At 26.3% G+C, this 14580-nt stretch overlaps 3 protein-coding genes across 3 annotated transcripts; 2 read left to right on the forward strand and 1 right to left on the reverse strand.

Moving 5' to 3' along the window:
- OCT59_020317 (uncharacterized protein) lies at nt 1–2285 on the reverse strand (the record flags this gene model as incomplete). The annotated part of the gene is made up of 5 exons (XM_025324268.2): nt 1–273; nt 375–512; nt 631–1447; nt 1537–2019; nt 2127–2285. 4 exons carry the CDS (start codon nt 2283–2285, stop codon nt 505–507), a joined length of 1467 nt encoding a protein of 488 aa, XP_025187090.2. The 3' UTR covers nt 1–273; nt 375–504.
- Nucleotides 2286–4992: 2707 nt separating this feature from the next.
- Nucleotides 4993–5982, forward strand: OCT59_020318 (uncharacterized protein; the record flags this gene model as incomplete). Its single annotated transcript, XM_025313515.2, has 4 exons — nt 4993–5278; nt 5376–5482; nt 5588–5613; nt 5711–5982. Exons 1-4 carry the CDS (start codon nt 5207–5209, stop codon nt 5980–5982), a joined length of 477 nt encoding a protein of 158 aa, XP_025187091.1. The 5' UTR covers nt 4993–5206.
- Nucleotides 5983–9185: 3203 nt separating this feature from the next.
- Nucleotides 9186–11072, forward strand: OCT59_020319 (uncharacterized protein; the record flags this gene model as incomplete). The annotated part of the gene is made up of 7 exons (XM_066149109.1): nt 9186–9285; nt 9359–9516; nt 9664–9820; nt 9904–10726; nt 10799–10828; nt 10909–10944; nt 11020–11072. The coding sequence occupies exons 1-7, from the start codon at nt 9229–9231 to the stop codon at nt 11070–11072; spliced, it is 1314 nt and encodes a 437-aa protein (XP_065990056.1). The 5' UTR covers nt 9186–9228.
- Nucleotides 11073–14580: the final 3508 nt, after the last annotated feature.

Here is a 14580-nt window from a genome sequence, read left to right on the forward strand (position 1 = left end):
GGAACTAGTAGACTAAGAAATACAAAAATGTAATTAATTTATTGTAAAGAAAAAAAAATAACATATAATAAATATAAGAATGAAATAAATATATAAATACAAATAAATTATAATACTAGATATACGAAATAAAATAAAGATATATATATATATATATGTCAATATGCTAGATATCAGTTTCTACAACAGATGCAGCATTTATGATCGTGTATATTATTTCTCTTTCTTTCCAATAATTTTCTCGAGATTTATGAGAAAATAGATACGAACCTTCTTTTTTATGATAATGATACAATTTGTTATTGATTTTAACTCCACAATAAAACTTTCATAGTCATTAAGAAATTTTAGATGGAAGAAAAACGTGATTTTACCTTATTCATTTAATTCAATGATCAAAATTTTCTGAAGCTATATAATTGAACAATAGCATATCGTTAAATAAAACATAATAATAATAACAATAATTACTTACTTTAAATAATCACTATCTCGTTATCATTGCTAAGTAACTTAATATATAATAAATACATTAATTGTGCAAGTGTCTTACAGACATTCTGACTATTTTTTCATTTATATAGAAGTATGATTTTAAAAACATTATTTTAAATAAAATTTAAACATTACCTGAATCTGAAGAATTTATTGGTTCTGAAAGATTTTGAAAATCTAAAAGTTTACTAACATAAAATGCTTGAGAATGAATACTAATATTTTTAGACTTATTTTTATTTGATCCACTTTTATATTCATTTTCTCTAATTTGTTTCCATTCCTTTACTTGAGAAAAAATTTCACTATCATTATTCAATTTTTCATCGTCCCATTCTTTTAACATTTGATATAATTCTTTAATAGTTGGTCTATTTTCAGCTTTGGAATCCCAACATTTTACAATTAAATCTTCAAATAATTTTGGAGTACCTTTGTAAATTTTTGGTCTAAATCCTTTACATATGTTCTCGGCCAAAATATAATCGTGAGGAATATCACTAAATGGAATTTCTTCAGATATAAATTCGTTCATTATGACTCCAAATGAAAAAATATCCGATTCTTTTGTATATTGATGGTTACGTAGAACTTCTGGTGCCGTATAAGGAAGAACCCCATAAATTTGTCCTTTAATTGATTGCTCTTTATTTGCTGGTTGGCAAATTCCCACATCACTTATATAAGGATAATAATTTTTAAACAATATATTGCCCGGATGAAAATTTTTATGAACTTTATCAGCATCATGGATATTCATAAGACCTTTCGCAATTGCCAATAAATCATAAATTTTTGAATTATATTCGGGTTGCTGATTTAAATAATAATGTCTCAAATTTCCATCCATACAATATTCTAAAACCACCATATAATCTTTGGTATTTGGATCTTGAGTAATTCCATAATATGAAATAATATTCTCAAAATAAATATGAAGTTGAGACTTTATCTAGTAACAAAAGTGAAAATTTTAGATTATATATATATATATATATTACGATTATAAAATTATTATCACGGTATTTTTTTTTAAATTACCTCATCTAAAAATTCAGTACTTATATCAAAAGAATGATTCAAACTTTTTAATACAACACGTTTATTTGAAGACCTTATCCATTTTTGACTTTCAATAGACCAACATTCAATATAACCATCATGCCAATCAGCCGCATAAATTTTACCAAATCCTCCTTCGTCTACATAAGTAACATTTTGAAAATTTTCAAAAGGTATCCACTCAAGACATTTTGTGTAATATACAGCATTAAGCTGTGAATATTGTAATAATTCATCAATCTCTTTATTTTCACTAGTCCAATTTTCAAAATTTTCCTGAAGTCTTTTTGAATTACAAAATTGACACCATTTTTTCCCTGTTCCAGGTTCATTACATTCTCCACATATTCCATATACTTCTTCTCTTTTTTCTAAATCTTCCATGTAAACTACTCCTTTATTTGTAATTTCTTCTTCTAATATAATAGTTGGATCAATAGAAGGAGAAATTGTGACATGAACCTTTTTTTTAAAAAAAAAATAAAGAAAAAAAATATATATCATTATTATTTTAAATACATATTATAATAATAATCGATAACAAATAAAAATAGAATAAAATTTTTTACTTGATATTTACTACTATCAACATATCTCCATGAATTTTTTGGTTTTTCTTTGGACGTTTCTTTCGAGACTTCCATACTAAATTGTTCCATACTATAATTGGATTTAATAATTGTTGTTAATGAACTTTTTCGATTTTTTAAAAGTATATTTATCGCCATTTTCAAAATGGTGTACGCAGTTTATTTGTGATTGTATATTTGAATACCAATATTCGCCCGGTTTTCATTCGGTTTTTGTCCATATTTCGTCCGGTTTTTCGTCCGGTTTTCGGGTTTCTTTTTTTTTTATTCAAATTTAACTGCGTACATCATTTTGAAAACGGCGATAATCCAAAAAAATAAATTTACCTCGAAAAATGAAATTCGTTATAAAGTATTTAGAGTTGTTTTATAGATAAAAGAACAATAATACGCACGGAGTACGGACTCTCGGAGTTTGTCAATAGATGTTGCGCCATATACCACGTGAATTAAGTAGTTACGGTATTTTCCGAGGGCTACCGTAAAATTCGGAAAAACTCCTTTAACGATATGTTTTCTTTGTATGCTTAAAAAGCACTTGATTGAAAAATAGCTAATCGAATGTCGGTTTTTTTTTCTTCAAAGATTCTATATTTTCGATGATCGATCCGCATCATGACGATCAATCAAATTATATATATATATATATATTCAAATTTGTTTAATCATTAGCCAGATTATATACTTTTTTTTCCGTTGGGCTTAGCTTAAATATTTTGCTTATACTTTCCTATTTTATAAAATAATAGTAATTTTTTTTTTTGATAAATCAGAAGATTTTTCCTTCGAATTTTCGAATTCTTTTAAGTGACAAAGTGACTCCTAATTTTTTTTTCTCGCAGCTTGTTTACGGAGGTTTTTCGGAATTCGGATCTAGACGGAGAGTCATACCTTTGTTGTGAAACAGTGATACAAATCATAACATAGAATTTGCAATCCAAAAAGTTTCATTTGTGGTATTCATATGCACTTTGATTTTTAATTTAAACCCATAAGATTATTTCCGACTTTTTTTTTTTCACCGTTCATTAAAATCCAGATTCTGAGATTTTTAGAATTTACATTACTAAGTTTCTGTATAACCTTCGTTGTTCTTGTGTCATGATGGAACCAATAAAAAACAAATCTTGATATATAAAATAATAATAATAATAATAATATTGTTTATACTACGGGTACGGGTACTACGGGTACTACGGGGGTACAAACACAGCTGCAAAAAAAAAAAATTTTTTTTTTACAAAATTTTTCCGCATTTTATACATCAAAATATTGTAAATATTTATTACCAAACAAATAATACCAAATAAATATTACTAATGTCAAAATTTTTTTTTGCGGTTATAATATTTATTTAATTGAAATAAAAAGTAATTCCGACGCATATTTTTCTTTGAATCAATTCAAAACAATTAAAAAAAAAAATAGTTATTTTTAGTCATGCATGTACGGAATGTGCATTTGATGTAATTATATACGATGGTTGATAATCGCATACGTCATTACTATCCAAGAAGACTTAATAAATCACGTGCCATTTGATTTTGGAAATACGTATAATATAAAAAATGAGCACAATACAAAAATAAATTATTATAAACAAAATAAATATACAAATATCTAAACAATATAACTCTAACGCGTTAACATATTATATTTCCTAGTCACTTGATATTAATCATCATGGTTAATAAAACGATTGTTCTAATTGTTTGTTCAGCAATTTCTTTCTCTGATCCGTCTTTATTTGACCCACCTTTTCGCTATACGAATTTTTCACGGTTATTGGCTGTTTACTCCAGCAAAAACTTGCTAATTTTGAGAACTGTTTCATAGTGAAGTTATAACCTGATTGTTTCAGATGTGACATGTATTTTTTTTAATTGTCCCGAAAGATCTTTATAATAACCTTTCACATTTTCAGGTTCACTATTCCACAAAAGGGCCGCGAAGGGAGAGAGTAGTTGCATAGGTATTATTAATTTTCTTGTTTTCAGATAATTAGTGAAATATATTCGATACATTATGAAACCATTACCTGCGTTCATTTTACTCAAATCGATAATTTTATTTTCATTTTTGTTGACATATTCTTCTACTTTTATGTATGGAGGAAAAATCGGTCTGTAATACTCAAGAATTAAATTATTAAGTAGTCATCATACAAGGCTTGTGAGTATGAAGGATCATTATAAAGTATTGTAGTCATAATATATCATAAGATATATTATTATGATCTAAATAATATAAAAAAAATTTGGTTTATAAAGGGTTTCAAATGGCTTATTTTCTAACGTATAATCTTCATCTTTGCTAGTGTCTTATTTCAAAACTTATTATTTAAAGACATTTTTTTTTATATACGAAAAAAAAAATACCGGAGTTTAACTGACTTTCTAAATGTTACACGACAGTTCTTAATAAAGTAACCTATGAAAGAGAAAGAAAAGTTTAACCTAATCAAACATAACGCCATAATAACGCCTAATCAACTTATCAAAAAAATCAACGTAAAAATGGAAATATGGAAATGTCGGATAAACAAAAACCAAATTTACAATTTTCCGCTTTTCCTTTTTATGATGCATTGCTTAAACTTGTATAAAAAAACGGGCGTTATATTTATATCTATATATCTATATTTACCTGAGTCCAGATTTAACTGTATTTGTGTTTGATTGAAAAAAAACTGTACATTTTGATTAACGTACATTATGAAAGAATAAAGGAAATCTGTAACACAACCTTTCATCACTAGGTTTCTTTGTGTAGTTTCCCATTTTGGAAAATCACAAAATAGATATTTGTTTCCCTCATAAAAATACTTTTGTTTGATTTTTATTTCGTACTAAAATCCTTTTTTTCTACCATTTTCATATTATGGATTATAACTAAAAAGGTCTAACCGTTTTCTTTCATGAAAAAGTCTTTCTCTTTTTTTTTTAAAAAAAAAAAATTCGCATAGAAAACATTTATATAATAAATATATTATGATACTGTAGGAAAAAAAAATATTTATTATTCATTATACATATTACTATCCTTAACTTCATTGTAAAATGCCACCTCACAAAAAAATGAGATCGAGAACGGAAGGAGACGTTATTAAATCAGGACCATATACCAACGAGGTAGATGTATTTATTACTTTAACTCGATACTTTTTTTTATGGAGAACGAAGAAAAGGTATTAATCGTGATTTTAATTTTTCAATAAATTTTATATAGGAGGATGCTCAACTTATAGAATTATATGAACAACATTCTGATAAAGTAGATAAGTGGAAAATAATCGCAGGTAATTTAAATCGTAATTATAAAAGTATTCGTGAGCGGTGAGTTTTATAATGATTACATTCGAAAATACAAAAAAATATTTTTATTTCCCCTTTATTTAATTTTACTAAACTTTCTATTACCGTTAACGTCGTACATACTAGATATGTCAATCATTTGGATCAAACTAGTTTGTATCTTGCTTTCACAAACAACTTACTTGAATTATTTTTTGATTACGCGAAAACACTATACTAACACTCAAACTCGTTTTGTCAACGCAATAGTTGATAAATCAGACCTAACAGCCGATGAAAAACGCGAGATTGATGATCTTCAAACTAACCCATGTTATAATAAGAAATATCGCAACAAGTGGCCAGAAATAGCAAAGAAATTATCATTAAATAGAAAACAAGGTAGAAGAACAGAATTACAAATTAAAAATTATTGGAATAGTAAAGAACGAACTCAAAAACGTAAAAATAAAAATAAGGAACGAAGTTATGAACGAATTTCAAACATCATGAATATAAAAAATATTATAAGAGACGTTTAATCAAATTCATTCTTTTAAATTATTATCATCCGGTTTTTAATTATTGAGATTATAATAAATTCAATAAATCTTTTCCTAAAAAAAAAAGATATAAGATTCATTAGAATATATAAAATTTTTTATCGCAAAAAAAAATGATAATTAGTAATCCGGATTAACTGATTTTTAAATTTTATGAAATTATTTGTATCTCTTATGGCAAGCAATGTTTAAAACTCATCCATTAAACACTAAATCATTTTAGGATGAGCTAATAGGCATTCATTTAAAAAAAATGCAATACGATTTTTTTGAATTCTTACTGTATATGCATACTGTACCGCATATAGTGTAAAGGTAAAAATAATGCCCTTCAAATACTCTTACTTTAATGTATAATGTAATTTTGACTCAGTGTTTCATATATTAACAAAATCAATAACCATTTGTTTATTTGTTAGACTTGAAATAAACATTCACCGGGAAAATATCACGCGATAATGCGGGAACGCTTAAAGTTAAATACAGTATATATATTTGAATACTACCACTTTGATGCGTAGTAAAAATAATATTTTCTTGCATCGGAAAAAAGTTATATAAAAAATCGACAAACTAAATATAAACGAATGATTTTTTTTTTAGACGCTGCGTGCCATTCAAAAATTGATTTTATAATGAGTTTTCAAATTAGGTATAGTGACAAACATGATTTGCCTTCGGACATAAATACTCCGAAATCCGAAATCCGTAAATCGTTCGAAATTCTCAAATTCAATTCACTTTAAAATTGATTATAACAATAATAATATATTATTGTTTTATTTATTAATTTAAGAAGGTGTATGTTACAATATATAATATCGGAAAGGATAGATGATAAAATAGGTTGTACAGAAGACTTAGCAAAAGAAAAAAAAAAATATATGTTATACGTGGAGAACGTAATAAAACTGGCACAGGAAGTCATTGGCGTCTAAAAGGTTTAAGAACAATTTTAAAAATTGAACAAAATGGAAATAAAGATATCGATGATTTAATAACTTGATGCTGCGTACTTTTAAAATTCGAATGAATACTTTTTAAATTAGGCAAATTAATTTTTTAAATTATCTTACGTTGCATTTAAATTGTTATTTTGATTTTATACTATTTAATTTTAGATTAAAATCGTCAAATTTATTTTGAGGTGTTACGGCCGTTACGAAATAATAACTCACGCAACAACTGAGAAAGTCTATTGAGTACTACCTCATATGGCAACAGAAGTTTTACGTGGATATCAATATACAAAAGCAGCAAATATTTGAATAGTTATGTCATCAACTCAAGGATGTAATAGTTATGTATTCTATGCAGCTGAAAACAAACGTATAAGATTGATTGATACTCCTGGAATAGGAGATACTAGGAATGAGTACTTTTTCGAAGACATTCCTTTTAATGATATTCTTTATGATTATATTTTGGCTGTTTAAAATATGTAAAGGACTCAGAGCAAAACTTTCTGAAGATATTCCGCAGATTTAATTATGAAATGTTGAGATGCTAAAATAGGAAATAGTCCAACTACTAATAATTGCATAAAAAATAAAAAATGTAAAAACATCAAAACTGACATTCAAAACCTTTATTGACATACTAAGAAAAATACTAGAGTTTCAAAGTCCGCAATGTTTTTATTGTAAATCTAATTAAGGGTGAACTTTTCCTTATCAAAATATATATATTCTTTAATAAGTTTTAAAATTATTATTTACTTTTTATGCATTATACTAGGACCCAGAAATATATATAAAAGAGTCAGGTTTGAGTTTGCGTATTTTGAACTAAAAAAAATCATGAAAATCTTTCCTTTTTTAGATAATTTTTGATAATTTCAGTCAGAATATTATTTCCTATTATAGTAACCGACTGACATTATCATAATTCCGGCCCTGAAAAAATGCGTACAGCTCATAGTAAAAAATTTTTTTCATCACCTGACCCCTATATATATATTTCTGGGTCCTATTATACTGTATTCTTATCATTTGCTTCTAATAAGAGATGTTAGCTGACATTCTGTTTTCTTATCGATATGATAATAAATACACAAGCGCATGTGTACCAAACCTATAATTATAAGTATTTCATGTCAAAAGTTTACAAGTCTAAGGCATCTCACCAAGTCTACGGCAAAAGTCATGTGACGCCACTGACGTTGACGCTAAAAAAGTTGACGTAACCATAAAGTTGTATCCCTACATCTAATCAATTGATCTTAATGAAATTAATTAAGCAAGGTAAAACAATATTGAATGATAAATTTTAATTGGTGCTTTAAGGTTTTAACTTATTATTTTTTAAAATTATTAATTTTTTAATATTAACATTCATTTATCTCATTCATCGATTAAATATATTATTATCATAATTTTTTATTCTAAGATCTTTGTGTTGACACTTAAACGATAAAATCTTGGGCTAGCTAGTCCAAATAAACATTGGCGGAATTATTGATAAAACTTAAATAAATTGCTTTTGTTTATCATTTAAGCGTTAAACATTTTAGGAAAACAAGTTAACTCCGACAATTTCTATATCAATAAAATTACCTAATCATGACTAACAGTATTTGTAAATAAATCTATAACTAAAATAATACAACAAATATACTGTGCATAATATATAATAATCAATAGTACGAAAATATAATCAATCAGTCACTGCGAATTAGGGGTGAGATTGGTGCACACTTACGATTGGACAAACCTTATGCATCATTACATCATTTACCAATTTATTTTTCTTACGCAACTTTCAGGGCCAGAATTACATAATGTCAGCTGGCATTATCCAAAAAGGAAAGGTCCGTATTTAAGACTTCTAAAAATAGATTTTACTAATTTAACACGTCACAACACGTCACAGCACGTGACCGTCACATACCATGTGACAAATAGGATTTTGACTAACGAAAAAAAAAACCGGATGGTGGTGACAAATAAAATCTATTTTTAGAATCGGGGCGGGATGCCGGGATGACTAAAAGACCGAAAATTCTTACCTTTTTAAGGGATTATTTATTATTTATATAACAGATAAAGTATAAATTTGTGCGTTCTCATATAAACAATACATTTATTAAAAAGTATAAAAAGTATAAATTCATATAAACATTATATTTATTTATAAAAAATATAAAAAGTATAAATTTGTGCATTCTCATATCAACGGTCAAAAAAAATTTCAACTATCCGTCCAATTAAACAATACATTTTGACTATGGAAATATTAAATAAACCATCCAAAGAAAAGTGGGAAAATGCCAAAGGCTATCAGGTAAATGCATTTACCTTATCGTTTATAATAATAACATAATTCAAATAATAACATTTTCCTCATTATTTAAAAGTGGCATGTTACGATTTCTTCTACTAAACCAGAAGAGATAGATGGTAGAATAGTTTATATAGAAGATTTAGAAAAAAGAAAAAAAGCATACGGTATATGTGGAGAATGTAATGAACCTGGCACAGGAAAAAAATGGTGTCAAGCATGTAATGCTAAAAGGTTTGAAGAAAATTTTAAAAATTGGACCAGTGGAAATAAAGATATCGATGATTTAATACAATATTCACAACTTAATGCTGTATATTATACAAAATTTCTTGAGTGGATACCTTTTGAAAATTTTCAAAATGTTACTTATTTTACCAGAGGCGGATTTGGTAAAATTTATTTAGCCGAAAGGCCTGAAGGGTATATTACCGGCTGGGATATTGAAAATCAAAAATGGCAAAGAGGTACAAGTACTAAGGTTGTATTAAAAAGTTTGGATAATTCTTCTGGAATTAGTAAAGAATTTTTAAATGAGGTAACTAAAAATTAATTTATTCGTCATTTTAATATTCATTAAATAATTTTTTTTTGAAAAAAAAAAAAATTTTTTGTTGTTAGATTAAATCTCATATTCAGATTTATTTTTGGGGTATTCTTCAATGTTATGGAATAACTCAAGATCCAAACACTAAAGATTATATGATGGTTTTACCATATTGTGAAGATGGAAGTTTGAGAAATTACTATTTAAATAACCATAAAGAAGGTATTAAAAAAATTTATGATTTATTTAGAATTGCAAATGGATTGTTAGATATCCATAATGCTGGTAAAGTACATAAAGACTTCCATTCGGGTAATTTATTATTATATGATCGTGCTATATATATAAGTGATTTAGGAATGTGTCAATCAGCATATAATAATAATGGAAAATCAGACAAAAAAGAAGTTTGTGGAGTATTACCTTATATGGCACCAGAAGTTTTGCGTGGATATCAATATACAAAAGCTGCAGATATTTACTCATTTGCAATAATTATGAATGAGTATTTTTCTGAAGAAATTCCTTTTAATGGTATTCCTCACGATGAATATTTAGCTATACAAATATGTAAAGGACTTAGGCCAAAAATTTTTGAAGGTACTCCAAAATTACTTGCAGATTTAATTATGAAATGTTGGGACGCAACAGCAGAAAATAGACCAACTACTAAAGAATTGTATGAAATATTAATAAAATGGAATGAAGAAAAAAAGAAACGTAATAGTGAAATTTATTCTCAATTGAAAGAATACGATAAAATTAATAAAAACAAATTGGAAAGCGGATCAAGTAATAAGAAGTCTGAAAATGTTAAATCTCACTCTCAAGCAATTTATACTAGTAGACTTTTAAATTTCAGACAACTTCCAGAACCTTCATCTCAATTATATTCAGGTAGTATTTTATTTTAATTTAAAAATAAAAACAGAAAATTTTAGTGATTAATTTTTTAAATGATATTATTAGATGCTACTCCATCAGTATCAGCAAATCCAAGTTAGTATAATCATTAATCATAGTATTGTCTGTTATAGTTTCGTGTTTTATTAATGCCATAATTATTATTTGTATCATAGTATCAGAATGTTTGGATGTTCAATTAAGTGAATTAGGTAAAGAATTTTTTTTTTATTATTTTTGACTATGATTAATATTTTCTTATAATTTTATCTATTTAATTAAAATAGATCTCATTGAAATTGAGCAAGATGAAAATAATATAATTGATGATTTAAATTGATGCATGGTTTTTGGTTTTTTTTGAATAAATATATAGTACCATGATTTTATATATTTATTTTTTTAGTGAGAATTGGAGATTTGTTGAGGGTTTTGCATTAAAAAAGGTCATAGACAGATAATAATTTATGAACGTAATTCCAATATCATAGTATTTATATATTATTAAAAATTACAATAGAAAATCTTAGACATTTTAGAAAACTTAAAATTAGTTAACGTCTATTTTAATTTCTTTGTACTATATAAGTTGAATTCATCAAAAATCTTAAAATCTTTTATTTCATAAAACCAGCCATATAATTAAATTTTTTAGATTTTTTTTTTGAATCACGTATTTTTTATTGTGAAAAATATCAACTGCAAATGCATTCACAGCACCTAAAAAAATGGTAATTGGTTCTTTTTTTTATTAATATATTTGTCGTGCGTGACATGCAGTACTTGTCGCTTGTGATCAACATGCCATAATTTAATATATTATTGCCCTTAAATTAATAAAGACGTTTGATAGAGGAACGAGATTTTACACTATTAAAATTTTTGATATAATTATATGCTAATGGCTTACAATAATGATAAAGGTAAAAAGCATATAGCATGAATATTAATACAAATTGGAATTATTCTAAAATTTTAAAACAAATTTTGCAATATAATACCACTAGTTTCAAGAATCTTAAGGTAAATATATACTACAAACCGGAATACGACTAAGATTTTATTTAATTGTTAAATAAAAATTATTTTAAAATTTACTTTTTTTATACGTAATAATGGTTTTCACTGACAACCATTTCACTGACAGAATCATTTTACAGCCATTTCGCTGACAGTTTTGAAATCCTAATCCACCTTATCAGAATTTGTGTACGAATTTTATAATAAAAATAGCCATGAATCTTAAACGCACCTAAAAAATGTAGCAAACACATATAATTCAAACGTTATATCCAAAAAGATCTTCTTGAAAATTGAATTATATTGTTTTCAGTTAATTCAACATCTTTATATCCTCCTGACTGTTTCTTATTTTAATCAAAATGATTAAGCTTGTTTCATATCATGTGAAAAAATATGTAATATCATTTATCCAATTATCCTAACCGAGTTTAGATCAGTCCATCAAACATGTTTTGCTGCATTTAAAACTTTTCATTCTTTATTAGAGAGCGAAGCGTAGGACATTAACATGGAAAATCGATCAGTCGTGTGAGAATTTTTATTTGTCATATCGTGTCATCATAACGTCTGATGAGATTATCAAACAAGAGTAAATAAGTCGTAGAATAAAGTACCTTTTTCATTTGAAAAATTTTTTCCTTAGTAAAAGCGGGTATGTTTTCTTGTTTTTATTTCTATTTTTATATTTTTAACAATTCGCTTTTAATTTTCTTTTTTTTTCTTTTTAGTTTTAGGTTCTTCGGTTCTGCAGCAAAAGGTACGTTTCCTTCTTTTTTCTTTTTTTTTGTTTCATTTTTGCTTGTCGTCACTAACTTCTTTCCTTCTTTTAGGGTTTTCAGCCCTTCAGTTCCGTGGTCAAAGATACATTTCCTTCTTATTCTTTTGTTTTTGATTCACTTCTTGCCTCTTGTTTCTTACTTTAGGTCTTTTAAGTTCTGCAGTTTTGTGATTATATTTATTATTCATTAGATCTTTAAGTTCTTCCAGTTTGCGAAAAGGTACTATTTTTCATATATTTTACTTAAAATTGGTCTAATGTACTATATGCTTCCATATCCACCAGGTTTTGTTATTCTATAATAAATAAATTAATATAAAATGTTTCAATTATAAAAAAAATTATACATATATAGAAAAAAAGGAAACAGTTAACAAGCTTCTTTTGCTAAAAAATATAAAATTCTAATAATTTTAAAAATTTTAAATAAAAGTACCTCGATCGACTACGAGTTGATTAATCATTGATCGAATTTTGCTGAGTTTTACTCGAACAAATCATCGATCAACGTGTTTTGGTCAATTAAAATCAATACTAAATCCTAAATACTCAACAAATTTGATCCATCCATACTGCGTAACATTTGCCGGTAAAATAGTGTCTTACTACACTTAAAAACCTTATAAAATCCTTTATAATTATGAGAACGAACGGATGATACAAAACTATTAATTAAGAGAAGAAAAGAATTTACAGTTAATGAATTGAAATTATATTATTCAGAATCCCATGTAAGGTTTTTTACATTTCTCATATGATTCACAACTTTCTCACTTCGATAATTTTGATTTTAAGGAAGAGAATTTTACAAGCGATTTAATTTTTTTAAATAATTTAATAATGTGTGAAACACTATTTTATTCTATTGTCATCATTCCAAGTCGTTAACAGGCTAACACGTAATGATCGATCAGAGTTTTGCGTAGCCTACTAGTACTTACTGTCAGATATGGTGAAAAATGGTTTGTGCAAAGTATGTGCTCCGCAGAATAATAAATGTCATTAACATAAAAATTTCTAAATTTTACTGTTTATTTAAACTTTGCGATTACTAAGATTCAACAATAACAATATAAACTACGAAGTGTTGATATAACAAAGGACAATGTATGTCTACGCACTATGAAAAAAAAATCGATCACGTGAATTTCTCTGTCCGCCACGTGATCGTCACTCAATAAAATCGCAAATTTTAGTTTTTCGCTCCGGACTTACAACGGTTCCCGTTTCCTAGTGTAGATGATTTCGTACCGTATTAATGAAATACATCTAAAAAACTTTGGTAATAATTTTCTTTGGCAGGTCACGATCAGTAACAGCATGATTTTTTCCATTCAAATTTTTTTGAGGTTAAATTAAAAATATGCAAAAGTTTTTTATGTTTTATTATTTTCCCCGTAAAAAATGTTGATCCCCATGTTTTTTCCGGGAATGTATCATTTTCACGAAAGCCATGGAAGCCATGGAGATAAAAATTTTTTATAAGGTTTTTCTAAATTAAAGTATTAAATGTAAAATTTCTTTCTTTACAAAACATCTAAATAAATTGTTTTTCAAATTTTTCGGTCTCTTTTTTTTTAAAAAAAAAAATTCGTAAACTTTTTTCGTAAAATAGCAATAACAATTGCATTCGCATTCTACAATAATCCGGCGATGTTAATTATTTTATTTATTTATTTTCCTAAATTAGTTGTTTAACTGTTAAATAAAAAATTTTTTAAACTGGAAGACAGCTTGATACACATTAATTTTTCAATATAGAATACTATTATACTATTCTAAAAAAATTATGTAATACCAGTTGTCATACATACTTCAATTTGTAAAAAACATCGTATCACTATGAAAAATAATTAACCATTTCTTATTTTAAATGGGTTCACAATGTTTCGATTAGGTAAGGTATGGATTGTAGCCTCAGATGTGCATGATACGGGTTGTACATATTTTTGTATATATTTAGCTCTGATCTAAATAACTTTTCGTTCACCAAATTTGTTTTGATAATTTTCATTTATTATAAAGTAAATAACAATATTACACATAT

Source organism: Rhizophagus irregularis, chromosome 3 (genome assembly GCF_026210795.1).
Source record: "Rhizophagus irregularis chromosome 3, complete sequence".
NCBI classification, from domain to species: domain Eukaryota; kingdom Fungi; phylum Glomeromycota; class Glomeromycetes; order Glomerales; family Glomeraceae; genus Rhizophagus; species Rhizophagus irregularis.